This window comes from Geotrypetes seraphini, chromosome 16, assembly GCF_902459505.1.
Source record: "Geotrypetes seraphini chromosome 16, aGeoSer1.1, whole genome shotgun sequence".
NCBI lineage: Eukaryota > Metazoa > Chordata > Amphibia > Gymnophiona > Dermophiidae > Geotrypetes > Geotrypetes seraphini.
The window spans coordinates 29,536,798-29,563,048 of NC_047099.1; the positions used below are offsets into that span (position 1 = coordinate 29,536,798).

Genomic DNA, 26,251 nt, shown 5'->3' on the forward strand with positions numbered 1-26,251 from the left:
AAAAAGTCTCCGGTCAGAATTTAATGGTTATTCCATCTTTAAGACACATTAACCTTACGTGCTTATATTTTCTAAGTTACTGCCCCGTCTCTTTGGAGCTCTACTCCTAACCATTTAAGAGAAGCTTCCTCTTTAATTTATATCCAACTTAAAAGCATTCCCGTTTAAAGATGCCTTTGGGCTCTAACCGTCCTCATAAGGACGATCTCTCTCTCTTTATTTTTTTCCCCTTCAGCACAGACTCTGATCCCTTTCTTTTTTGAAAGAATTTACGTCTCTCCTCCCAATTCCGTTTCCCTTTCCTACCAATAATGTAGTTCTACCTTAATTCCTTTTGTTCCTGTTTTGTTTTGTTACTAATTTGATGGTTTTACTTCATGTTTTTAAGCCTTGTTATTCACATTATGTTATAACCTTTTAATGTTCTGTAAACCGCTAAGAAGTTTTGATTTGGCAGTATAATAAATTTTGAATAAACTTGGATACACAGTGAAATGTATTTCTAAGAAAGTAGAACATTTAAGTCCAAACATGCAATAGGCACAGAAGTTAGACTAGCTCAGTCTGTCTCTAAGGCCAGCTTAAGAAATTGACACTTTATCTGAAGACAGAAAACAGATCGGGTTTTCAAACTGCCCACAATGAATATCCATCAGCTCTCCCTGCAGAGTCCTTTTGATTGGCTTGGAGTCAGACCTGTCTATAGCTCTCAAGGAATGGATTTTCTCCCATCCCTCTCAAACCTATTTGAAGCCTTTGCTTTTCTCATCCCATACCTACCCTGTTGTACCTGCCTCCCCTGCTCAAAAACTTACAAAGCTTTAATTTACATGTTGATTCTTTCCCTGTAAAATTCAACTTCTGTGAAATTAAACCCGAAATTCAGTCGTGTGGTATCTGATGGTCAATCAGACTCCATTTTACAATTTGTAGGTTGAGGCCCACATGGCTCTCGAGTTTGCATTCTGTATTGAGGACAATCTGTCTTTCTCTACAGTATACAATATATGCATATTAATGCCCTCTTACTTGATATACATACCCCTGAGAGTTCCCTTGTCTAATAATAATAATAATAATAATAAGTTTATATACCGCAGGACTGTGAAGTTCTATGTGGTTTACAATGCTTAGAAATGTTACAGATTGAGTGAATAAACAGAGTTACAGATTGAATGAACAAACAAAGTACAGATTTAGCGACAGGTGATTCTTGCACTCGGTTGTTAAGGACTAAGATTGAATGGGTTGGTCTCCTAAGTATTTCAGGAATAGATGTTGTCTAGACCTCTTCCTTACCCTGTATAGATGCCACGTAATCCCTCCTTCTTGAGGATGCTACCAACAGCATGGAAGCTGGTTTTGTACTCCTTTGTTTTGGCTCCCTCACCGCTCAGCTGCATGCGGTTCTTCACCAAGTCCAACGGTTGCACAAAAACTGTGGCACCCATGCTACATTGAAAACAGGAGAGAGAAAGACAAAGAAAGAGACAAACTATGTTTGTTGCATAGGATTAAAATTTATGCAGCACTTGATCAGTGAATAGCTCTCTCTTCTCAGTGGTAGGCACAGAGCTAATTCACTTATTTACTGCACATATTAACTTTGAAACATGGCAAAGACCAAAGGTAAATCCAAACCCAAAAACTACTTGTTGGTGAAGTGACTGAGTGTATCCAAGTATAATCACATCACAAAAATATCCAAATTATAATCCTTTACTTGAAGCAAAACAAAAAAGTGGAGAAAGAGGCCTCGGTAGAAAAGATAACCATAGGTCACAGAAAAATTATTTCCATAGCTCTCACAGATGTGGGGTTTCTCCGTCTTCTCCCTGCTGTAGTTTTGCATGCTAGCAACAATACAAAATGGTATAGAAGGGATCTGAACCCCTATTATATGTTAGGAGACAGGAAGGAGGTGTGGGTACAGGCATCTCTCTGATCTTCCCCTGGCCTTACACAATACAACAGGATCAGCTCTTTTCTAACACCCATCACATGTTGATTTTATAATCTATGATGAGACATGAACACTTTTTGGTTCAAACTTTTAATACTCTTCCAAAGACCTCTATTTTTTAAAGTACTGTGTAAAGAATTAATTCAACCTGGACCTTAGCAAATGCTTGTTATTTAGCTGCATCAGACTAGAAAGACCAATACCAATGGAGTCTTTCAAGATTGCATCAGGTCTTCAAGGAGTCTGTCACAGTTTTACATCTGTGCATCTAGTGACTCCTTTTCTCTAGAATGCTGTAAACGTGTAAGTCTATATAGTTTCATAACTTGCACTGGGGTAAAATGACCCCAAGATCAGCCTATCATCCTAGAATCACGTAATCATCCAAAGGTCGCCTGGCTTATTAAAGGAGAGGGTTAGAGGTCAAAAGCTGGCTAATTCAGAGGAGAAAGATGTTGGGTTGTGTCACACCACATTTTAAGGTTTTTATAAGACCCGCTCTATTGAAGTTCAGGGGCTGAACGGCAAGAGGGTGCCGGACACCGGTTCAAAGACAGCAAGATCAGGAGTGCAAGCAGTGGGGGGGTCAAGGACAGCGCAATCAGGGGGTGCAAGGCACGAGATTCGAGCACAGCTGGGGGGGAGTGTCAGGGGATGCGAGGCTCGAGCGCAGCCAGATCAGGAAGTGCAACGAGTTAGGTTCAAGGACAGCAGGATCAAGGGGGGGGGGGGGTTGCAACGAACGAGGCTGAAGGAAGCCCAGGAGTCGCAAGTTAGGAAACGGGCTGCGCGCGCCAAGCACCGGATCTTACCCCGCCAGGCCCCCGAAAAGAAATTTGATGGATTTGGGGGACGTCCTGGGCTTGCTGCCAACCTCGCCGCCGCTGCTCTGGGAGGAACTCATGGCCGTCGTTTTCCACCTCTCGGGCTTCTCGAGAGATGCAAGGTGACACCGGGCTTTACAGTAAAACACTCCACGGGGCCGGGGTAGAGAGCGCAGGCGCGGGAAGGTGGCCTCTAGCTCGCCACATCTCTCCCTATTGGGCGACAGAAAAGAGGGGCGTGACGAGTTTCCGCCTTGGAGCTGGGATTATTGTGCGTTCCGAGCCTCACTCTGGCTGTCCGTTCTTGGCGCTGCTGATCGTTTGGTGGGATATAAACTGCTGCTAGACCCTGCTTTGACTTGTGGTGGCCCGTGAAAACCTCGCTTTAGGGCCATATTACATTGCCTAATTGTCAGTACTCATGGTATTATTTTCATTAATATGGCTCCAGGAAAGAAAAAGGAGGACGTATTGTGATATCTTGCTTTCTTTTTAACATTAAATACAAAGTGCATACACATAAGCAATCAAGTAATATAGTCTTCTGCACTCTTTGTATTAAATTTTAGTTGCCAGATAGACCATTCCTCTAACTTTTGTAGATCCTTTTTCATGTTTTCCACACCCTCTTCAGTGTCTACTCTGTTGCAAATCTTGGTATCATCCGTAAAAAGGCAAACTTTTCCTTCTAACCCTTCAGCAATGTCACTCACAAACATATTGAACAGGATTGGCCCCAGCACTGAACCCTGAGGGACTCCACTACTCACCTTTCCTTCCTCCGAGCGACTTCCATTAACCACCACCCTCTAGCGTCAATCAGTTTCTAATCCAGTTCTCCACTTTGGGTCCTAACTTCAGCCCTTCAAGTTTGTTCAAGAGCCTCCTATGAGGAATCGTGTCAAAGGCTTTGCTGAAATCTAAGTAAATTACATTTAGCATATGTCCTTGATCCAGCTCTGTGGTCACCTCATCAAAAAATTCAATCGGGTTCGTTTGACAAGATTTACATTTAGTAAAGCCATGTTGCCTCGGATCCTGTAACCCATTAGATTCTAGGAAGTTCACTATTCTTTCTTTCAGCAACACTTCCATTATTTTTCTAACAACCGAAGTGAGACTTACTGGCCTGTAGTTTCCCTGTGACCATTTTTGTGAATAGGGTCCACATCCGCTCTTCTACAGTCCCCAGGAACCACTCCCGACCATAGGCACTTCCATAGGTGCAAGACAGGCACCTTAAATGTAGCCTGTAAAATGCTTGCCTACATTTAAGGTGCCTGTTTTAAAAACAGGCACAGTTCTATAAATGGTGCCGATGTGTGATTGACACGTGAGGTACTTGGGACCTGAGTCGGCCACTTGGAGACAGGATACTGGGCTTGATGGTCCTTCAATCTCAGTACAGCAATTCTTATGTGAGTCAAGTGTAGGACAGTCAAGCCACTGTGACAACACTGATGAGTTTGGTTCTTAGGCATTGGTGGAATGAGGAATTATGACATCACAATCTCAGCTCTGGAATGTTGCTGCTATTTAAGTTTCTGCCAGGTACTTGGTATCTGGATTGGCCACTATTGGAAACAGGTTACTGGGCTTCATGGACCTTTGGTCTGTCCCAGTATGGCTATTCTTATGATCTGATTAAAGAATCAGGTGAAAGATTTTTTTTGCTGCAAGAACCATTGCAATTATCATCCCCTATTTTCATTGCATTTTGCCAGTACTTTCAGCTCCACTTTCTCTGCATTTTAATGGAACCTTGAATTTCTGGTGTTTTCAGCCCCCATGTTCTTCGCATTAAGCTGGTCTCATCCTGCAGAGGAGGAGTTTATTTGTACTAAAAAGAAATAAACAGCAGGACAGAAACCAGAAGGGAAGAGGAAGTGATGGACAAAGAAGTGAGAGAGTCTCCGTCTTGTAACTGAGTGCTGGGGGACTCCTAGAAACTCTTCCTGTCTGCACTCTCCAACCCTCAAATTCCAGAGATGATCACTATATCAGGACCAACTTTACTTCAGCTTCTGCTTCTAGGAGGTCTTCAGTGCAGAGGTATGTGGGTTTCTGCCTTTCCTAAATAATGTAAATTCTCATGATTTCAGAAAAATATAAGATGTACAAGTGTTTAAATCTATGTTATTGTGTTGCAATTTTTGTACACTTGATGAAAGTTTTAAAATGAATAAAGAACTTAAAAAATATATATATATATTGGCTGGGAAGGAACCCAGATCTCAAAACAAACTTGAATAGAAAAACTGTAATACACAGGTGCTATTTAATCTGAGAACATTGAAAAAACAAGAAGTCTGTTTAAGTAGAGGAGAAAGGTAATGCGTACAGAAACCTTTGCTCTGAGTACCATTATGGGCTCCTTTTACAAAGCTGTGGTTGCGATTCCCCTGGGGCAAATGCACCGAAGCCCTTTCAATTCCTTTGGGCTGCTTCATATTTGAAGTGCTGGGACTCACTACCATAGCTTTGTAAAAGGGGGCCCTGTGTCTAGAAAACAGACCCACAAGAGTTAAATCTCATCACTGCCTCTGTCACAAGGTGAAAGGCCTTATTTGTGGACTGAACTAGTAGAAAGTTCCTCTTTATTTTGGTTTACTCACCCTTTATTGCTTCACTTCCTCTTTTTCTCTCCCTTCATCCACACAAAGTTTATGTCTAGCAATTTAAAAGAAGTTTGATTATGAACAGAAAGAAAACTGCAGTGTTGTTCACTTGGTCAAAGTACAAAAGTAAAATAATGCATTTTTTAATATTTAAGTAAAAGTATTGTGAAAAGCATATTAAAAATGTACTTATATGAAAGTAAAAAAGATATCGTCTAATACAGTGGTTCCCCACCCTGTCTTGGGGGACCACCAGCCAGTTAGGTTAGCCCTAATGCAGTGGTTCCCAACCCTGTCCTGGAGGATCACCAGGCCAATCGGGTTTTCAGGATAGCCCTAATGAATATGCATGGAGCAGATTTGCATGCCTGTCACTTCAATTATATGCAAATCTCTCTCATGCATATTCATTAGGGCTATCCTGAAAACCCGATTGGCCTGGTGGTCCTCCAGGACAGGGTTGGGAACCACAGCCCTAATGAATATGCATGGGGTAGATTTGCATGGCTATCACCTCCATTATATCCAAATCTCTCATTAGGGCTATTATAAAATCTCAACTGTCCTCCAGGACAGGATTGGGATCCACTGGCCTAATATAATACTTTGTGAGTGAAAAGTAAAACTGCAATGAATCGAACGGTTGTTAACGTTTTTATTCCAGCAACTTTATTGCTCTACAATTCAAACCATTACGCTTTTAGCAAAACTGAATTCTGAAATGACCATCACTCATCCGAGTGTGTTGTGAGTCACAATTAAAAACCAGCACAGTTAAAAAGGTATTCAATAACTACACTAGCGGAAATATTGCAAGTATACTCTAGCGCAGTGGTTCCCAACCCTGTCCTGGAGGATCCCCCAGGCCAATCGGGTTTTCAGGATGGCCCTAATGAATATGCACGGAGCAGATTTGCATGCCTGTCACTTCCATTATATGCAAAGCTCTCTCATGCATATTCATTAGGGCTAGCCTGAAAACCCGATTGGCCTGGGGGTCCTCCAGGACAGGATGGACAGGGAAGATAGTATACAGATGTTTAAATATTTAAAAGGTATTAATATAGAACCAAATATTTTCCAGAGAAAGGAAAATGGTAAAACTAGAGGTCATAAATTGATGTTGCAGGGTGGTAGACCTAGGAGTAATATTAGGAAATTTATTTTCACGGAGAGGGTGGTTGACTCCTGGAATGCCCTCCCAAGGGAGGTGGTAGAAAAGAAAATGATGCTGGAATTTAAAAAAGCATGGGACAAACATAGATCTCTAATCAGAAAATTAAGGGTATTAACTGAAGAACTAAATCTGGTACTAGGCAGACTTGCACGGTTTGTGTCCCGTATATGGCTATTCAGCTTAGGATGGGCTGGGGAGGGCTCTGATGGGAACTCCATAAATTTGGGATGGATTAGATAGGCTGGAATTAGCTTTGACAGCAACTCTAGTTACTTGGGGCAGTGGAGGATTAAGTGACTTGCCCAGAGTCACAGGGAGCAGCACAGGGTTTGAACCCACAACCCCAGGGTGTTCAAGCTATAGCTTTAACCACTGTGTCACACTCTCCTCCAATACAATATCAGAAGTGAGCCAAGTACAGAACAATGAAGCCATTGTGACATCACTGATGAGGTTGGCTATTATTGGTTGAATGAGGCATTATGACATCAGGGAAAGGGATTGGGACTTGTATGCTGCCTTTTTATAGTTATACAACCACACTCAAAGTGGTTTACATACAGGTACTTCAAGCATTTTCCCTCTCTGTCCCGGTGAGTTCACAGTCTATTTCATGTACCTGGAGCGGTAGAGGATTAAGTGACTTGCCCAGAGAGCAGCTTGGGGGGTTTGAACCCACAACCTCAGGGTATTGAGGCTGTAGGTCTAACCACAGCGCCACATTCTCTATAACACTTTACAGCACACATGCAACTCCTGCTCCCTCTGTATGTGATGTAGTATGTTGCAGTGTTTCCGGGAAACCAGCTTCTGGCCATAGGCCTGGCACAATTATATTTGTGACCCTGTTGTCACCGATCCTGCTGCCTCTGTCCCAGCCTAGCATTGCAGTGAAGCATGTGCATTGCTACTGATGCTGCCTCCTAATGCTTCCGTTAACCCTCTCAGTTCCACAGTGCTGTGGCTGTAGATGAGCTCGTGCAGTCTTACCCATCCACAATTTTCTCTGAATCTGAATTATTTTTTTTTTATGTCCCTTACAGCTCTATCTGTGCATGATTCTTTATGTTCTGATGGTAATATAAAGAAATAAAACAAAGGAAAGAAGGTGATACCTTTTTTATTGGATTAACTCAGTACATTTTATGATGAGCTTTCAAAGGTGACCCTTCTTCAGATCAGAAAAAAAGCAAATGTAAACAAATATCAGTATATATGAGGAAAGCATTTCAGGGATAGGAAGAAGGAGAAGTGGGTGGGCAGCAGACAGAACAGTGGCAGAGCAGTTTTAAATGCCTTTATAGTGGGAAAGAAAGCCCAGATCTCTGCTAAGTCCTGTCTGTTAGGTGTCAAAATACCTTATCATTTTGATTTCAAAGGTTTTATGTTCTTGGATTGTTTTAAAGTTCCCTTTTAGTTTGTTTTAAATTGCTTCCAATCCCATAGCTACATGATAAAATGTTGTATTTTGTCCCTGCAGGAGATACGATAAAATCAGTGACACAATGGCCACCATTCCAGGTCACTCTCACCAAGAAGTCTGTCAATATAAACTGCACCGTCAACTGCAGAGACTCACCAGAATGTGACAGTTTTATCCTTAGCTTCTATAAACTGGATCCACAGGGGAAAGTGGTCCCATTGGCTGGATACCCAAAACATATAAATCTTGGAATCAACACAACAGCATTCAGCTCTACCTATTCTGAGGCACTCCTATGGGACTCTTCTTTCCAAGATATCTACTACTGCAATGCCACCTGGGGACTTGAGAGTAAAAAAGGTGATGGGACCTTTATCGATGTAAGAGGTAAATTAAATCAATAAAGACTGGAGGGGAGATGTGCCCGGCCAGTGCTGAAAAGTTCTCAGCCCTACTAACTTCCTGAAATTCTGAGCATTATTTTGCCACTGTAGCTGAAAAGTGCCAATTTGCAGAATCATAATGCGATGTTTTGACATAGTTTCAGATCTTTGATTGAACCATGTCAACAAAAAGTGTGGCATTTGCAACAATTTTTATCAGCTCGTGAACAGAAGTGAGAATTTTTGCTTTTCCTTTCATTTTTTACCTTATCTTCTTTCATTCTTTGATGAGAAATTTAGGTTGGAAGTCAGAGTCCTAATTTAGTAGGGAATGATTTGGGTTCATTGGAATTCAACCCATTTCTTTGTTTTCCTTTAAAACTAAGTTTGTTAAATATGCAACTATGTTTCCCCATTTAGAGGGCTTGTAAAGGATTGTTTTTGTATTATTTGGTGTATTGGAAATTTGCATTGAAAATTCATTTTTTTCTTTGATATCTTTTGATATTGTAAATGTATTAAACTTCATAAATTAAAAAAAAAAATAAGTGTGGAATTTTCAAGTGCGGAACTCTGAGCCATCACGAAGTTCCTATTCTTGCAGAAGAAAACTCCAAAGGAAATCCATGAATGTATGATGCAAACACTGAGTGAAAAATACCCATCATACTCCATAGTAAAGAAGTGGTGTGCAAACTTTCAGCGTGGAGATTTTGAGACTGAAGATGCAGCGAGATCATGAAATTGTTGACCATGTCCATGAACTGATTTTAGAAGATTGGCGAATAATCGACTAAAACAATTGCTGGAGACACGACAGATTTCCAGGGAATGTGTTGGGTGTATAATCCACGAGCAGCTGGGTATGCAGAAGCCAAGTGGGTGCCCAAATGTTTGAATATTGACAAGAAACGGTGTCAAGTGGACACTTCCTTGATTTGAACATGTAACTGCACATTTTATTTTGATGTATTGGTTGACAGGGAAATACTTTTAAACCAATAGGAGGAAATATTTTTTCACTCAAAGAATAGTTAAGCTCTGGAACGCATTGCCAGAGGTTGTGGTAAAAACGGATAGCGTAGTTGGTTTTAAGAAATGTTTGGACAATTTTCTGGGGGAAAAGCTCATGGTTTGTTATTGAGATAGACATGAGGGAAGCTACTGCTTGCCCTGGATCAGTAGCATGGAATGTTGCTACTCTGGTTTTTTGCCATGTACTAGTGACCTGGATTGACCACCGTGAGGACAGGCTACTGGACTAGATGGACCATTAGTCTGACCCAGTAAGGCTATTCTTATATTCTTATGTTATTGATGGTGTATTTGAGTCTGAATCAGTCATCGCCTATATATATGCAGAACTGTGTTGTGCCATATGTTTCATCTAGGTTACCGTGTTCTGCAGATCATTTTGATTTGGTTATTCCATCTTATAAAATTCTACAGCATGAAACATTAAGAAAGAGTATTTACTTCCAGTGTATCTTCAACAACAGAAAGATTTGTGTCAATTGAAGAAACTGTTGAAGCGACATCTTTTTAGCCAGATGAAATAAGTCCTCTTAATGATGTGGAATTTTGTTGAATTGATTGTTTTCTACTTTTGTATTGTTTTAAATTATGTAAGTGATGTTGTGATCCGCCTTGTATGAAGGTGGAATATAATAAACTACAGTCGACTCCGCTTACGTGCAAGCCCCTCGGACCGGTTTGCTACGTGTGCTTAAATGGAGCGGACGCTTACATGTGAAGAGAGTCGAGTACAGTCATTTTTCTCGCGAGATAAGCAGCTCGGGGGCAGGATTCCGTGCTTGCATCGATCACTGCCATCACATATCTTAGGACGAGTGACCTGTAATCGCATTTGAAGTTTGCGATTATCCCTTGTTTTCTGTTGCTTTCATATTCAACAGGCAGGCACCCTGAAGCCAATAGCTTTGCTACGTTTGCAAGCAGTGTATAGGCCTCTATTGCTTTAATTGGGAGACCATAGAAACATAGAAGATGACGGCAGAAAAGGGCCATAGCCCATCAAGTCTGCCCACTCCAATGACCTACCCCCCCTTGATTTTAACCCCCTAGAGATCCCACATGTGTATCCCATTTCCTCTTAAAATCCGGCACATTGCTGGCCTCAATCACCTGTCGCGGAAGATCATTCCAATGATCAACCACCCGTTCGGTGAAGAAATACTTCCTGGTGTCGCCATGAAATTTTCAGCGGATGCCCTCTTGTGGCCGAGGGACCTTTTAAGAAAGAAGATATCATCCTCCACCTCAATACGGCCTGTGATATATTTAAACGTGAGTAACTGCAGAAGGACCTGGAGTACACCACTCTCAGGGGACAAGCCCTTCCAATTTATGCACAAGTACTGTAATAACAACGCCAAAGCTCAGTCTGACATCAGCATGGTGGACATGTTCAGCCAAAGACAATGATTTTTGTCCACGCAATGCCACGGTGCAGTTCCGAAAGTTCGAACACATGGCCAGGCCTAGACTGCTGTTCCGAAACACGCAGCTCATCTACGTGATTGCTTTTAACTGGAGTAAACTTTACGTGAAAGAATACAAGTGGGACCTACGACATCAGTGTGCATGAGCGGATTGTGTGCTTATCAGAATTGCAAATATCCGGAGTTTACGTCAATTGACTTTAATGTAAATAAAAACAAAAAAACAGGACCATGGTGGTAGGCATAACCGAAGCGTGCGCTTAACCGACGTGAACTTAGGTGGAATTGACTTTATAAACTTTTTGGAACGACTAGTTACTGTTGATGAAACATGGTTACACCATTATGATCCTGAGACAAAACAACAGTCCACGCAATGGCAGCACTCAGGTTCTCCAAGGCCAAAAAAATTCAAGACCCAAAAGTCAGCAAGAAAGGTCATGGCTACAGTTTTTTGGGATCAGGAAGGTATTGTAATGACTAACTATCTTCCAAAGAGCCAAACAGTTAATGCAGAATATTACTATAACTTGCTGTGCTGATTAAATCAGTGGTTCCCAACCCTGTCCTGGAGGACCACCAGGCCAGTCGGGTTTTCAGGATAGCCCTAATGAATATGCATGGAGTAGATTTGCATGCCTGGCAACCTCCATTATATGAAGATCTCTCTCATGCATATTCATTAGGGCTAGCCTGAAAACCCGACTGGCCTGGAGGTCCTCCAGGAGAGGGTTGGGAACCACTGGACTAAAGGAGGCATTGAAAGAAAAAAGGAGAGGGAAGCTACAGAAATGAGTTCTCTTTTTACAAGACGATGCACCTGCTCACAAGGCTGGCAAAATGATGGATGTTTTGACGCAGTTGGGGTTTTAGTGCATAGACCATCTACTCTACTCACCAGATCTTGCTCCATATGATTATTTTCTGTTTCCAAACTTTAAGAAGAGTTTGAAAGGCTGACAATTTTCGAGTGATTCAGAGGTGATTGCAGCAGTGGAGCAGTGACTAAACATCAGAGTATTTTTTGAAGGGTTTCAGAAACTTCGGACATGATGTGCCAAGTGTGTTGAACTTAGGGGTGAATATGTGGAATAACTTGGCTTCACATCATTCCCTTCTTGTTGGGCTCAGAACTTTTCAGCACCCCCTCGTAATACTGACTTGTGTTACCCTGTGAAGTCCTTTCCTATTCAATTATGCTGACTTTCTCATCTGCCTTAACCTTTGTTAAAGGAAATATCAATGTCATCTACCCCTTCATCCACATCGCCTTACAACTCCCTCAGGTAATCCCACGTCAGCCATCTATCTCTAGCTCATGTGATCTCAAGTTAAGGGAACAGAGTTATGATATCTAGACTCAGGTTCCTATCTGACCTCTACAAAATTAGCGTTAAGGTTCACTGGCTTTTGTCAAAGCTAATTTTGCATTTTTTGGAGGGTGGCCATGCCCTCTTCTGGTCATATAACCAATCAGAAATGAGAATCTGCCTAAGCCTCACCCTTTTCCTACCTAAGCCAGTGTTCTTCAATGCAAAGCCTGCAAGCAAATGGTGGCCCTCGGAGACTACTTGGGTTGCCCATGCAGTCCTTCTAACATTTTTTTATTTTTTTGCAACTGCTTACAGGCAATGGACTTTGTTATGAAGAACACTGCCTGGTCCAATCTGAACTTTCTCTGCCCTCCCATCCACACTTCACAAGTCTGACATCCCTCCCTTACCTGATAGTCTTACAAACAATTGTCTTTCTGGCAGTGATTCAGCCAGGCTCTTTGACCACTCCAAGGGAGCTTTCCTCTGAGTGTCCCTCTCGTATGGAAACAGGAAGGTGCTGCAGAGGAAAGACCCCTGGTTTGTAAGACTGCCAGGTGAGTAGGAAGTAGGCAGAAAGTGAGGAGAGAACAGAGGATGGGAAAAGAGAAAGAAAGATCAGCCCGGACTGATCAAAAGGAGGAGGGGAAACAGGGGAGATGCCACACTCAGGAAGAGCCAGAATGAGTGATGCTGAACTGAGGTGGGGGACAGTGGGGTTGTTTACAGCGGGATGCAGATGAAGAAGTAGGAAAGACGGGAGAACCTGCATATGAGGGGTGCTTGCTGAAGGATGTAGATAACAAAGCTTAGAGAGGGGAGAACCTGAATATGGGGAGGGAAAGAGACACAGAAGAGAGAGGGATGGGGAGAGTCATTGTACATGGGATTGTCTTGCCACTTGGGCTTGTGCGCATCTGAGAAGCTGAAAGCTATGCCGTTGGTAGTTTCACTACCAGCAGGGCCTCCCAAGGTGGACAGGTTTCAATGGAGATGTCAGACTAACGATGTACCACCCATTTGGGCAGCAGCAGATGGGCAGTGTTGGAGGCAGAGGATCATGTTTGATGTGACAAATGGCGACAACATTGAATTTATACTGCACAGAAGAAAGGCCTGGCAATCTACTTCTGTATACTGGTAGGACTTGAACATGAGTCAATGGCACCTAACACGGGAGAGAGTATAGGAACAGAAACACAGAGGAACATTGCTGAACATGGGGAAAAGGCAGGGATACAGAGGAGTGATGTTGGGAGGGGAAGGGAAAGGAAGATGGTGCACGTGGATGGAAGGGAATGGAAAGAAAAAGGAGATGTGGACATGGAAGGGAGGGGAAGGAAAGAGAGGGAGGAAATGATACACATGGTTGTTGGGGTGAGGAAGAGGAGAGAATATGGTGCACATGGAAGGAGGGGAAGGAAACTGTTTAGGGGAAAGAAACATTCACATGGATCTCAGTTCTAATTTTGGAAGACTAGAACAAGTCTAATCTGTACTATGTATGTAATGTAACCAATTATGAGCTCCCCTGGGAGGACAGGCTATAAAACGAAATACATAAATAGAGGGGAGGGGAAAGGAAGAGAAGAGATGTGCACCTGAATGGAGCAGAGGGGAAGGGGAGATGGTGCACAAGGATGGAATGGAGGGGAAGTGAAGAGAAAAGGAGATGATGCACATGGATGGAGAAGGGAATAGAAGAGAGAAAGAGGAAATGCTGTTCATGGATAGATGGGTAGGGAAGAGATGGAAACGTAGATAGATTTGAGATGGAGGCAGACAAATGGAACAAATCTGGATATGAAAGTATCAGTGCCAGAGAGAGGAAACAGCAAATGGATAAGGAGGACTAAGAAACAGAGTTAAGGACAAAGACAGAGGGAGGTGCACCTAGAGACTGTTTAGGAAGAAATCAAATTTTTTTATATATTTCTCTGGTGCTGTACTGTGTGCAGTCTGGCATTCTAGGGTTTCATTTGTGTACATTAGTACATTTAGTTTGTGGGCCTATATATGAAGATGGTTTATTTGTTTTCTCCATGTATGACCAAGGCTAGGGTTACCAGATTTTCCTTCAGGAAAATCCAGACCCATGGCCACGCCCTCAGATAGATTTTTCCTCTAAAAAAGCATTTTATTTAAAAAAAATCTGATTTAAATTTTAAAAATCCAATTGATTTTTATCTACCCATTAAAAAAAAGAAGCCATGTAGTTATCGGGGTTCTTGTGTTTGTCTTCTGATTTTCTTCTTATTCTTCTCCCAGACAAAGGGTATAAGTTACTCCAAGAGGACTATCGGACCCTCCGTTTGTGCCTTATTGCCTTTTTGGTTATCTTAGTAGTGGTGGGCTGTGCAGAGACGGCAGCACTGCTGTTGTGGAAGAAGAAGGTAAGCCAGAGGAAAAGGTACGCTTTATGGCGGGGCCGGGGTCTGCCAACTGAGCAAAGAGCCGACCTTTGCCACTAGCGCACAATCCAGCACTCCTTTGAGGGGCCACAGGGTAATGACAAACTGAGTCTTCCAAAACAAAACTTTTATTCTGGAAATGTATAGTTCACTGTATGGGCTCAAATGCCATCCACCAAAAGGAAACCTTTTCACGGGTGCACAGAATTACAGGACAATAGTTCATTAGCTTTCCTTAAGCTTTATTTATTTAATTCATTTTCTATCCCGACCTCCCCAAAGAGCTCAGAGCGTGTTACAGGTTAACATATATAATATACAGTTAACAAGTTACAATTTACCATAGTTACAGTGCAAGGTTTTTCAATACAAGGTTTTATCCTAACTTACACATACTAAGGATCTAATACCAATATACATAATATACAGTTTACTTTAATGAAACATCTGTACTTTCCACACAGCACTGCTGCTTCCCTCCTCCGTTTTGGTGATGGCCAACAATCCTTGGAACCTGGGTTCCAGGACCGGCCAAGGCTACCCTGACTCTGCCTTTCTCTTCTCTTATGCTTTGCAGCCAAATTAAGCACTTAAATATCATAACTGGGAAGCTCTCTCTAGCCTTCCCATAAAACACAATCATTCTCACTGACCTGTCTCTATCCCTGGGTCAGTGGGGTAGGGGAAACCATGCCACCCATACACTATGATTCTGGTCCCTCCTGTGTCCCCCCCGCCCATCCCCACTTTCATGGGTTTCTGAAAATGCAAGTGCTTTTATCCTATTATAGGGCACTAACACATTCAAGTCTCCAAACTTTAAGGTGAGAAGTACGTCCTGTAGGCAATCAGCCAGCGCCTCTCCTGCTCTCCAGGCCTGTTTCCTGCCGGCACCCCCACTAGCGGCTCAGGACCCGTCTGGAGGGCCTTTGTGGACGTCAACATGATCACGTCATGCATGTGCATGACATCACAGCGATGTCTGTGCACTTCCAGATGCCTCAAGCCATGGCCACTACATTTAGTGTGCTGCGGCTCGACAAAGTTTGCAGGACACTGCCATAGCAGATAACAAGGAGAACTAACATTTGAATCCTTGCTTCTTCATGTTTGCCTAGGGCTACCCTTTATGGCCACATGGAAAATCTTGCCAGAAGGATACAGGTCAACAGGAAGCAACCCCATGTATTTCCAATACAGTGGAAACATGCAAAACCAGCGTTATCTATACGGTGAGTTTTAAGCAGTTACTCTCTGCTACAAGAAAGTTCAAGTTTTTTAGAAATAAAGGACCTGATTAGTGGCGCAGTAAGGTGGGGAGGAAGAGACCACCCTGGACACCTTCTTGGTGGGGGCGCCGGCACTTCCACCCCCCCCCCCCATACCATACTCGTGCCCTCCATTCCCCACCACCTCTACCTATTTAAAATGTTCACCAGCGCAAGCAACTACTTCTAGTCTGATGCTCCCTCTGAAATCATTTCCTGCTCGCAGAAAAGCAATGCAGTTTGCCAGCCAATTGAATAAATTGTGTTTGCCAACAACTGTTCCCAACTTGTTAGAATCAAAAGAAATAAACTTGATGGTCTCTCTATGGGTAGGGTTACCAGACATCAGGATTTCTCCAGATGGCTTTTCAAAACCTGGACACTTTGTCTGGGTTTTGAAAAGCGTTCCTTCGGGTAGAAGGGCATCCGTGCATGTGCAGATATGACACGATGATGTCACGTGCACGGAAAATCCCGTAACCCTATCTATGTGCTTTAGTTTGCTCCAGATAGAAGGCCAGGGCTCTCTTGCAGTCCAGGGTATGAAGTGCACTTTTGCTGGGATGGTCATGCAATTTGGGGAAAAATGCTGACAGAACAATTGACGGATTAAGATGGAATTCTGACGCAATCTTAGAAATGAACTTGAGATGCGGGCGAAGAACCACACTGTTATGATGATATTTTTTGTAAGGTGAGTCAGCTATTAGATCCTGGGGCTCACTTACTCTGTGGGCTGAAGTTACTGCCACCAAGAACAATGGAAGATTAGGTTCTTACCTTTGGTAATCTTCATTCTGTTAATTCATGGAGGAGTCTGCAAAGTAGGTGGTCAATCTGTACCCCCAAACCGAGTCTTGAGGAAAGCCACATTCACTTTTTTTCTGCTCCTCCTGCTTAGCAGAGGAACACAGAGCCCCCTACAGTTGAGTCCAAAAGTAATCGAACATCACTGGTACAAAGGATACACAGAAGGGGGCTTAGGGAACTTCCCCTCAAACATAAACCTATTCTGTTCTCTTCTGCAACATATAAGAGAACGATTACTAAACAGGAAACAGGCATGAACATTGCAGCAATTTGACCCAACCTGCTTTGTGCAACGAGCACAAACTCAAACTTAGCCAGTAGCACAGATATGTACTCATGCATATAGAATGATTCTCCAGAGGGCCCGTCTGCAGGCTGGAAGATACTTCGGCCTGAAAGGGAGAAACGTCTGAGGCAGAAAATGCAGGCGAGACGGAATCAGGGTAGACAGAGGGCAGGCCTTACAGAATTCTCTGTGGATTAACATAAAGAAGATTACCAAAGGTAAGAACGTAATATTCCATTCTGTTACATCCACTCCGGAGTCTGTAATGTAGGTGGTGTACCAAAGCAATGGCAATGTCTAAGGTGGAACAGAAGAGCCAGCCCACAAAACCGAGGCCCCAAAGGTGGCATCAACCATTTCAAATGGGGTATGCTAATTAATTTTGGTACCAATAGGGTGCCTAGGTTTAAGCGCCAGTTAGAAAATTTCCCACTAAGTTTCATTTCCTAATTGCTCATGCCTAAAAAGTATAGAAAATATCTGTTATTTCCATAAAACTTTGCGTTTATGACCAGGATAGTCAAATTTTGCAATTTACCTATTTCAAATGTGAAAATGACCAATTTTCATCTCTGCGTACTTATAAAGTCATAACAATCAACATATGAATCACAATTAACACGTATTTGTATTGAAGTTATTAAAAAGATGACCACAGAAGATTTAGAAGTGAATAGTTTTTTGAGATCTGCGATTATATTATAAGTCACTTTCACGAATCAGCCCCCAGATGTAATCTAGATGGGCCTGAGCCTAGGTAGCCATGGATGTGGGTATAAACACACTCATTTGTTCTTCTTTATTTGAGTACCCAATCACGTAATTGCGCTGTCGCACAAATCTTATGCACTAACACAGGTTGGTTTAGAGATTAACAGGGGTCTCAAGTGCCCACACCAGAAGCCTGAGTCATTTGTCAAAGCCACTGGCTAATACCGTGAGCTATCATCGGTCCCGTATCTTATCTCTATGCCTATGATTTGTGCATTTTAGATATATTAATATTGACTTATTTTCTTTATAAATTAATCCTAAAATCTATATTATTTAATGCTTCACCATTCCAAATACTTCAGAATTACTTAGCTTTTTTTGTATCGTTTTCTTGCTGTTATATTCCCATTCCATGCAATTCAGGATTTCTCAACTTATTTTCATAACGTTAATCCTGTTATTCTAACATAACAGGATTAACGTTATGAAAATAAGTTGAGAAATCCTGAATTGCATGGAATGGGAATATAACAGCAAGAAAACGATACAAAAAAAGCAAAGTAATTCTGAAGTATTTGGAATGGTGAAGCATTAAATAATATAGATTTTAGGATTAATTTATAAAGAAAATAAGTCAATATTAATATATCTAAAATGCACAAATCATAGGCATAGAGATAAGATACGGGACCGATGATAGCTCACGGTATTAGCCAGTGGCTTTGACAAATGACTCAGGCTTCTGGTGTGGGCACTTGAGACCCCTGTTAATCTCTAAACCAACCTGTGTTAGTGCATAAGATTTGTGCGACAGCGCAATTACGTGATTGGGTAGTGAGATTCACAAAGTTTATAACAGAGGTGACTTCTTTATTTGAGAACAAATGAGTGTGTTTATACCCACATCCATGGCTACCTAGGCTCAGGCCCATCTAGATTACATCTGGGGGCTGATTCGTGAAAGTGACTTATAATATAATCGCAGATCTCGAAAAACTACTCACTTCTAAATCTTCTGTGGTCATCTTTATTTGAAAGGAGTTAATAGCTTCAGTGTGAACTCATATTCATTCAGAGATGTGTACTCTGGTTGTTTCTCACAGTCCTTACAGCCGTGCCAAGCTAATCTTTATGATGTCTTTGAAGGAGCCTGTGGCCACCCAAAGGATAAGGATCTACCAGGACCAGTAAGTGCTATGGGAAAGTGGGTCAAGAGAACAGGATCTCACTACAAATACCTTTGACAAAAGCAGCACTGGACTTAAACATCTTGTGCCCAAAGAAAATTGAAGATCCTTTAAAAGTGTTTCCCCGAAAATAAGGCAAGGTCTTATATTAATTTGTGCTCCAAAAAATGCACCAGGGCTTATTTTCGGGGAATGTCTTATTTTTTTTCATGTACAACAATCATCTCTCCCTTCCTCTCCTCCACCCCAGTTCTTCCTCTTTCCTTTCTCTCCCCCCCCCCCATGTGCAGCATCTTTCCTCGCCTCTCACCCATCCCCTTGTGCATCAGCTCCTAGGCCTCCAAAAACAGCGGCAGCGCTCTGAACGGGCCTTCTCTCCGCAGCGTCTTTCTATCCCTCCCTCCCATCCCTCTGTGCAGCAGAACCCCGCCGACCCTCCCTCCATGAGCCTGACATACCTCCTCTCCGAAGCCTCCAAAACAGTGGCAGCAGCAGCTCTGAACGGGCTGCTTCGAGGCCTTCCCCGCCGGGGCCTTCTCTCTACTGCGTCACTGATGACATCCCTGACACTGACACCACCGCCCCCGGCACCGCTCACCCTTACTACACCACTGGCTGTGAGCAGTGTGAGAACTGGGAGTTGGTGAACAGGCTGTTATTGAACACAGTTTACAAGAGTTGTTGGGGGCTGTAACTTATACAAACCAGCAAAAAACCTGAGAGAAAAAATATATCATATAGATTCACAGCGACTAGAATACACTAAGGGCTCCTTTTACAAAGGTGGCGCTAGCTGTTTTATCGCACGCACCGGATTAGCGCACGCTAGCCAAAAATCTACCGCCTGCTCAAAAGGAGGCCGTAGCGGCTAGCGCATGCAGCAATTTAGTGCACGCTATTCCGCGCATTAAGCCCTTAGCGCACCTTCATAAAAGGAACCCTAAATCAAGAGAATCCACTATTCCAAAATTAGTAATATCAATTCATTCAAGTAATCATTTAATAATAAACTGAAGGGAGATAGGTTCAAAACAAATGCAAGGAAGTTTTTTTTCACCCAAAGGGTCGTGGACACATGGAATGCGCTACCGGAAGAAGTGATCAGGCAGAGTACGGTACAGGGATTCAAACAGGGATTGGACGGATTCCTGAGGGATAAAGGGATCGTGGGATACTGAGAGAGATGCTGGGATGTAACACAGGTATAGAAAGCTAACCAGGTAATAAGTATAGTAACCCAATAGGTCGTGCATGTGCAAGACCGGAGGGTTAGGACTACGATGGGAAGATAGGACTTAAATGAGAAAACAAGGTGGCAAGTGAGCCCCTTCTGGTGATGCAGACAGGTCGTGACCTGTTTGGGCCGCCGCGCGAGCGGACTGCCGGGCAGGATGGACCTATGGTCTGACCCGGCGGAGGCACTGCTTATGTTCTTATGTTATGTTCTTAACAATAAAAATATTCCAAAAACTCAGAGGAAGGAGCAGAGAATTTCATATCTCCGTTAAGACAGTCATAAATAAAACATTCATTAATAAATAGCTCATTTATCTTTGAAAGCAGTCAGAGACTAATTCAGACTTCAAACTAAAGTCCGAGGAGACGTTGAAAAGCAAAGTGTAGGTCCTTAACCATCTGGAAAAGGCAAGTGTTTATAAGTCTATGTGCAGGATTATTGGCAGTTCCTTCTTTAAAAGTTGTAGGTACTAGACGTCATGACATGTTTTCTATAGTGGCCCCTCAAACTTGGAACTCCCTACCACAATCCATAAGAGATGAAAAAGAACTCAGTCATTTTAAAAATAAACTAAAAACCCATCTTTTTAAGGATGTCTTTAGCCTCTAAAATAAACATAATTTAGGCAGTGTAGTTAAGTCATCCCTCCTTATGTTTTCTCCCTGAATGTTTTCTCCTTTTTTAAACTAAACTAAACCTTGGGTTTATATACCGCACCATCTCAGTAAATGCAGAGCTCGGCACGGTTTACAGGAATTAGGATGAGAGAGGAACTCCAGTGGAGAGTTTACGAGTTAGATGTAAAAGGGTGGGGAAGGTGGGGATAACTTTTCCCTTTTATCCTTTTTGTATTTCTGTTAAGTTTGTTTATGAATCTGTTTTTTTACCCTGTTTTACTTAATATTATATGTATGTTTTTTAACGTTTATATAATTCGTTGTAATTCGCTTAGTAAACTATGGATAAGCGATTCATCAAATTAATAAACAAACTTGAAACTTGTGCAACGCCAAAGCAAGGTGCAAGTGCAGCAATCGTGTGCTCAAAATCCTGTTCAGGAACATCAAGAATAAATCCATCCAATGTGAAATGTTGAATATAAATACATTCCATAACTCGTTCAACTCCCTCAACGCGAGTCGCGTTTCGATAACACTCTTTATCAAGAGGAAGAACTGCGCGGGTAGGAAGATGAAACTAGCTTGGCCAGGAGCAACGGTCAACATACTCCTGGAGGAGCTTCTCTTGGTGTGTGACTGTCTTTGCTTCAGGGAGTGGGTGGGGGGTTTGGCTGTTCTGCTAAGCTTTTAATGGAAAAAACTAACTGGGTAAATATACAAGGACTAACACCAGCTACACATAATGCAGCAAGACTTGATTATCCACTAGTGCTCTAGTTGGAATAATTTTTATGTACCTTTTCTAACTCCATATACAAGTTATGGAAACTACGAGGTGACACCAGGAAATTCTTTTTCACTGAAAGAGTGGTTGATCGCTGGAATAGTCTTCCACTACAGGTGATTGAGGCCAGCAGCGTGCCTGATTTTAAGGCCAAATGGGATCGGCACATGGGATCTATTCACAGGGCAACGGTAGGGGAGGGACATTAAGGTGGGCAGACTAGATGGGCCGTGGGCCCTTATCTGCCGTCTATTTCTATGTTTCTATGTTTTCCTTAAGCTTGTCACCTCTATTTTCTATTTCAATCATGCTCCTCTATCTGTCTATATACACACCCCAGAACTCGAATGTTTTGGAATCCAAACTTTTTTTTTTCTAGTAAATTTTGCCCCAGAATCCGAACTCTGCTTTGGCATCCGAACACCCTGCACATTGTATGTGTGTGTTTCTGCCCCTAAAATCCAGTGTATTTACTGTTAAAATTTTAGTTTGTGGGACCCAGGAACGGATTAATCCAGTTTCCATTATTTTCAATGGGAAAAATTGTCTTGGAACTCGAACGGGGTTCTGGAACGGATTAAGTTCGGATTCCAAGGCATCACTGTATTCTACTTCCTCTTACACCCTATGCTGTGTATTAAGATGTTTTGATGTGTATTGTATTGCCATTCTAAGTCCAAAAAAACAAAACAAAAGAGGCTGTGGAAAGAAATGTTCTTGATGTTGGTTTATGAGTGTATATAATTGTAAGCAAAAGGGCTAGAGGAAGTGAAATGCGTGAGTGTGAATAAAGCGAACTATATGGGTGCAAAGGAAGTGAAGAAAATGGTGACAATTATACATTCATACAATTCATGATTGTAGGACCCCTGAGGAAGGCGTGTTTGCCGAAACACGGACTGTGTTGGATCCTCTTCTTTCAAGTCATATATAGATTGTTATTTACTGACTTTTGGATGCAATCTGTTTTGAATAAATAAACCAACATCAAGAACGTCTCTTTCCACAGCCTCTTTTGTTTTCATTTTTGGACTTTACTTCTCTACTGTGGAAATATCGGGTCTTCTTTTATTGTCATTCTATACCGTATGTACTGTTATTTGAATAGTTTCACCGCTGCTATTGCCTATGCCTGGCTTATTCTTACTGTTGACCGCCTTGGGTGAATTTCTTCAAAATGGCAGTAAATAAATCCAAATAAAATAAATATAGCTTTTTAATCACAGAATCAATGTGACTCAGAGGTACAGCACTTCAGAAAGAATGAAAAAGTTAAGGGACAGGCAGGAAAGATGAAAAGGAAGAAGAGAAGCAAGCGAGTAGAACACAAGGTAAGTGTTAACGAGGACAGTCAGGGTTGACTAGATTTCTAATCATCAGACACAGATGGAAAATCAGTAATTACAGGGTCTCTGTATGCCATCCCTAGAAGCACTCTATTCTTGAGTAATAAAGGATGCTCATGATTAGAATACCATTGTGGAAGATATTAGGGAAGTGTAGAGTTTCCCAAGTTTCTTTAATAATTGATATACCGCAATTGAGGAACATCTATGTGGTTTACATATAAAACTAAAGGTTAAAATAGTATAAAAAACATAGAAACATGATGGCAGATAAAGGTCAAATGGCCCATCCAGTCTGCCCATCGGTACTAACCATTATCTCTTCCTCTCTCTAAGAGATCCCATGTGCCTATCCCATGCTTTCTTGAATTCAGACACAGCCTCTGGCTCCACTACTTCCTCCGGGAGACTGTTCCACACATCATCTCTTATTCCAGAACTTCCTTTCAAATGAAAGACTCGACTCATGCGCATTTATGCCACGTAGATATTTAAACGTCTCTATCATTTCTCCCCTTTCTCGCCTTTCCTCCAAAGTATACAGATTGAGATCTTTAAGTCTGTCCCCATTTTAGTAGTCTTCCTCTGGACTGACTCCATCCTTTTTATATCTTTTTGAAGGTGCGGCCTCCAGAATTGTACACAATATTCTAAATGAGGTCTCACCAGAGTCTTATACAGGGGCATCAATACCTCATTTTTCCTACTAGCTATACCTCTTCCTATGCACCCTAGCATCCTTCTAGCTTTTGCCGTCACATTTTCAACCTGTTTGGCCACCTTAAGATCATCACATACAAACACGCCCAAATCCCTCTCTTCTGTGGTGCAAATAAGGTCTTCAACCCCTAAACTGTACCATTTCTTTGAGTTTTTGCAGCCCAAATACATGACTTTGCATTTCCTAACATTAAATTTTAGCTGCCAAATTTCAGACCATTCTTCAAGCTTTGCTAGGTCTTTCTTCATGTTATTCACTCCAACCGGGGTGTCTATGCCGATTTTGATATCATCCACAAAGAGGCAAATCTTACCTGACAGTCCTTCAGCAATATCGCTTATAAAAATGTTAAAAAGAACAGGCCCAAGAACAGAACCTTGAGACACACCACTAGTAACATCCCTTTCCTCTGTCGCCTTCCAGTCAACCAGTTATTGACCCAGCCTGTCACTTTGCTAAAATCTAAATACACCACATCTAGCGCACTCCCTCTATCCAATTCTCTGGTCACCCAGTCACAGAAATTGATCAGATCTGTCTGACAAGACTTATCTCTTGTGAATCCATGTTGCCTCCCACGCTCCTGCCCCATGCAGATCGCTGACAGGAAACGGCTGCCTTGAGCTCCCATAGTCTCTCGAGACATTTCCTGTGAGCGATCTGCACGGGGCAGGAGCGTGGGAAGATTGCTCCTGCCCCGAAAACCCACTAGACCACCAGGTAAGGCTTAAGTGGGGGCTTAAAATAGCCTGAAAAATGAAAATGTATTTTTTTATTTAAAACCGCAAATAAGCAAATCCATAGATAACGGAATTTGCGAATACGGGGCGGGAAGTGTAGTAAAATCTGCTAACCCTAGGAATGCTGAGTGTGAAGGGGAGCGCACTAAGGACTGGTGTGTGAATATTGGCTGTGGTGGGTGAAATGATATAAAGAGTGCTAGCTATGGGAGGATTGTAGAGAATGAATGAGGAAATACGAGTACTAGTTTCTAAGGGAGTGTCTAAAAAGTGGTAGAAGAGCATTTGTAGGGGAAGTAAGCCGAAGGGTGTTATACAGGAGTGTTTATTGTGCTAACAGCAGAAGTCACTGATGTGCATATTGTATATCTATCTATTTACATGTCTTTTTATTTTTTAGATACCAAAATCAGCATCTGAGACAGTATCGACCTTTGATAATGTGTATGAAAACTTATAATGAGAAGAGGCAATGAGCAGGCGGCACTTTCACAGCTCAGTACAAGCATCTGCAGGAAGCAATGTGTACACCCGCCACTTTGTTATCTCTAGCACTCATTCCCCCTCCTGACCTTAGCCGAAATGTTTCCACCTTGTGGGACAAAAGGCCCTTGCGGAGTCCTAATAGTAAGAGAATCAGGGAAGAAGAAGTTGAAATCCCATTGCTGTTTCTTTTATCTTGGGAAAGTCATTTTACCCTTCATTCCTTCAGATGCAAACTTATTTATAAGCCCTCTCCAGACAGGAAAATACCAACTGTGCCTGAAAGTAACTCGCCTTGAACTACTTGAGAAAGGCATGAGATAAATCTAAAATCCCCTTTAACTACTGGAAGTTGGGTTTTGACTTCTGGGTAAGCAGTGCCTCCTTAGAGACTACTGTATGCTACAAGAGTCAGAGATGATCTAGATAGGGCCACAGTTCTTTGCATGACTCTTTTGCAAGGAGCAAGCAAATACACTTAGAACACCCCAAAAATGTGCAATTATATTTAGTTTTTTACTAGCAGTCGGTGATACAGGTACAGCCAATTTAGCAGTAAAAATATCTAATATAATAAAAGCCTACTCGCGCATGCGCGCTCCCATCTGCGTGTTCCGTTTTCCATGCGCTGTAGGGCACCGCAGGTAGGAGTGCGCATGCGCACAAATCTCTCTCTCTCTGTATCCCCCGAGCCAGAGCCAGTGTAGATGGCTGAAGCTTGGCTGGAGGAGGATGAGGAGGAGCTGCGAGAGCTCCGCAGAGGCAGGAGGTGATGGATTCGGGGGAGGGAGTGGGAGAAGGGAGAGATGTTGGACTCAAGTGAGGAAAGGAGAGAGAGACAGATGGATGAGAAGGACAGAGGGGCTACTAGGGGGACCAAGAGAGATAGTAGGGGATAGAGGGGGACAGGAAAGGGAAAGATGGCAAAAGGGGTGAAACAGGGCCAGAGAGAGATGGTAGAGGGTGTGAAAGGGGGAAAGGGAGAGATGGAAATGGTAAGACCACTGCTGCTTTGGGGCACTTAGGGAGGAAAGATTGGTACATCAGGACTGCTGCTGCCGCCTCGGGTAAGTAAAGACCCTGTCAGGTGATAAATGCAATGGAGGATCTATGAGGGCCAAAAGGGTACAAAGGAAATGGTGAAAGGTGAGGTGGTGGGACTGGGATCAGTGGGAGGCAGGGTACGGGCATGATAGAGCTGGGGCATGGGTGGGGTCAGAGTCAGGGTCAGGGTATAGGTGGGGCTATTCTAGCACCCGTTACTGTAACGAATGTAATGGGCTAAAACACTAGTAAGGAACTAAAAGATAAATAAGCAGAGAATCTTACCCCTTCTTTTACAAAACTGCAATAGCAGTTTCTAGCGCAGGGAGTTGCGCTGAATGGACCGCACTGCTCCCAATGCTCATAAGAACTCAACGAGCGTCGGGAGCAGAACAGGCCATTCAGCACAGCTCCCCGCGCTAGAAACTGCTATCGCA

At 42.6% G+C, this 26,251-nt stretch overlaps 2 protein-coding genes across 7 annotated transcripts in view; one reads left to right on the forward strand and one right to left on the reverse strand.

The window, feature by feature from the left end:
• Positions 1-26,251, reverse strand: part of SLC25A11 (solute carrier family 25 member 11) — a 45,643-nt gene that overhangs the window by 13,495 nt on the left and 5,897 nt on the right. The window contains exons 1-2 of one of the 2 annotated variants that reach the window (XM_033924580.1): positions 2,776-2,973; positions 1,300-1,452 (exon numbers count right to left, since the gene is read on the reverse strand). In XM_033924580.1, the coding sequence (XP_033780471.1) occupies positions 1,300-1,452; positions 2,776-2,867 (245 nt within the window). In that variant the 5' untranslated portion in view covers positions 2,868-2,973. Of the gene's footprint in view, positions 1-1,299; positions 1,453-2,775; positions 2,974-5,402; positions 5,458-26,251 lie in introns of those variants that run through there. The other variant, XM_033924581.1, reaches the window with a different exon arrangement.
• NFAM1 (NFAT activating protein with ITAM motif 1) lies at positions 3,088-25,453 on the forward strand. 5 transcript variants are annotated; one of them, XM_033924583.1, is made up of 8 exons: positions 3,088-3,198; positions 4,571-4,839; positions 8,063-8,392; positions 14,432-14,556; positions 15,693-15,806; positions 18,756-18,839; positions 22,707-22,811; positions 24,688-25,453. In XM_033924583.1, the coding sequence occupies exons 2-8, from the start codon at positions 4,776-4,778 to the stop codon at positions 24,745-24,747; spliced, it is 882 nt and encodes a 293-aa protein (XP_033780474.1). In that variant the 5' UTR covers positions 3,088-3,198; positions 4,571-4,775; the 3' UTR covers positions 24,748-25,453. The 5 variants fall into 5 exon arrangements, with proteins under 5 accessions (XP_033780474.1, XP_033780476.1, XP_033780473.1 ...); XM_033924585.1 differs by lacking the exon at positions 3,088-3,198 and having other exon boundaries at positions 4,345-4,839; positions 22,693-22,811; XM_033924582.1 differs by lacking the exon at positions 3,088-3,198 and having other exon boundaries at positions 4,345-4,839.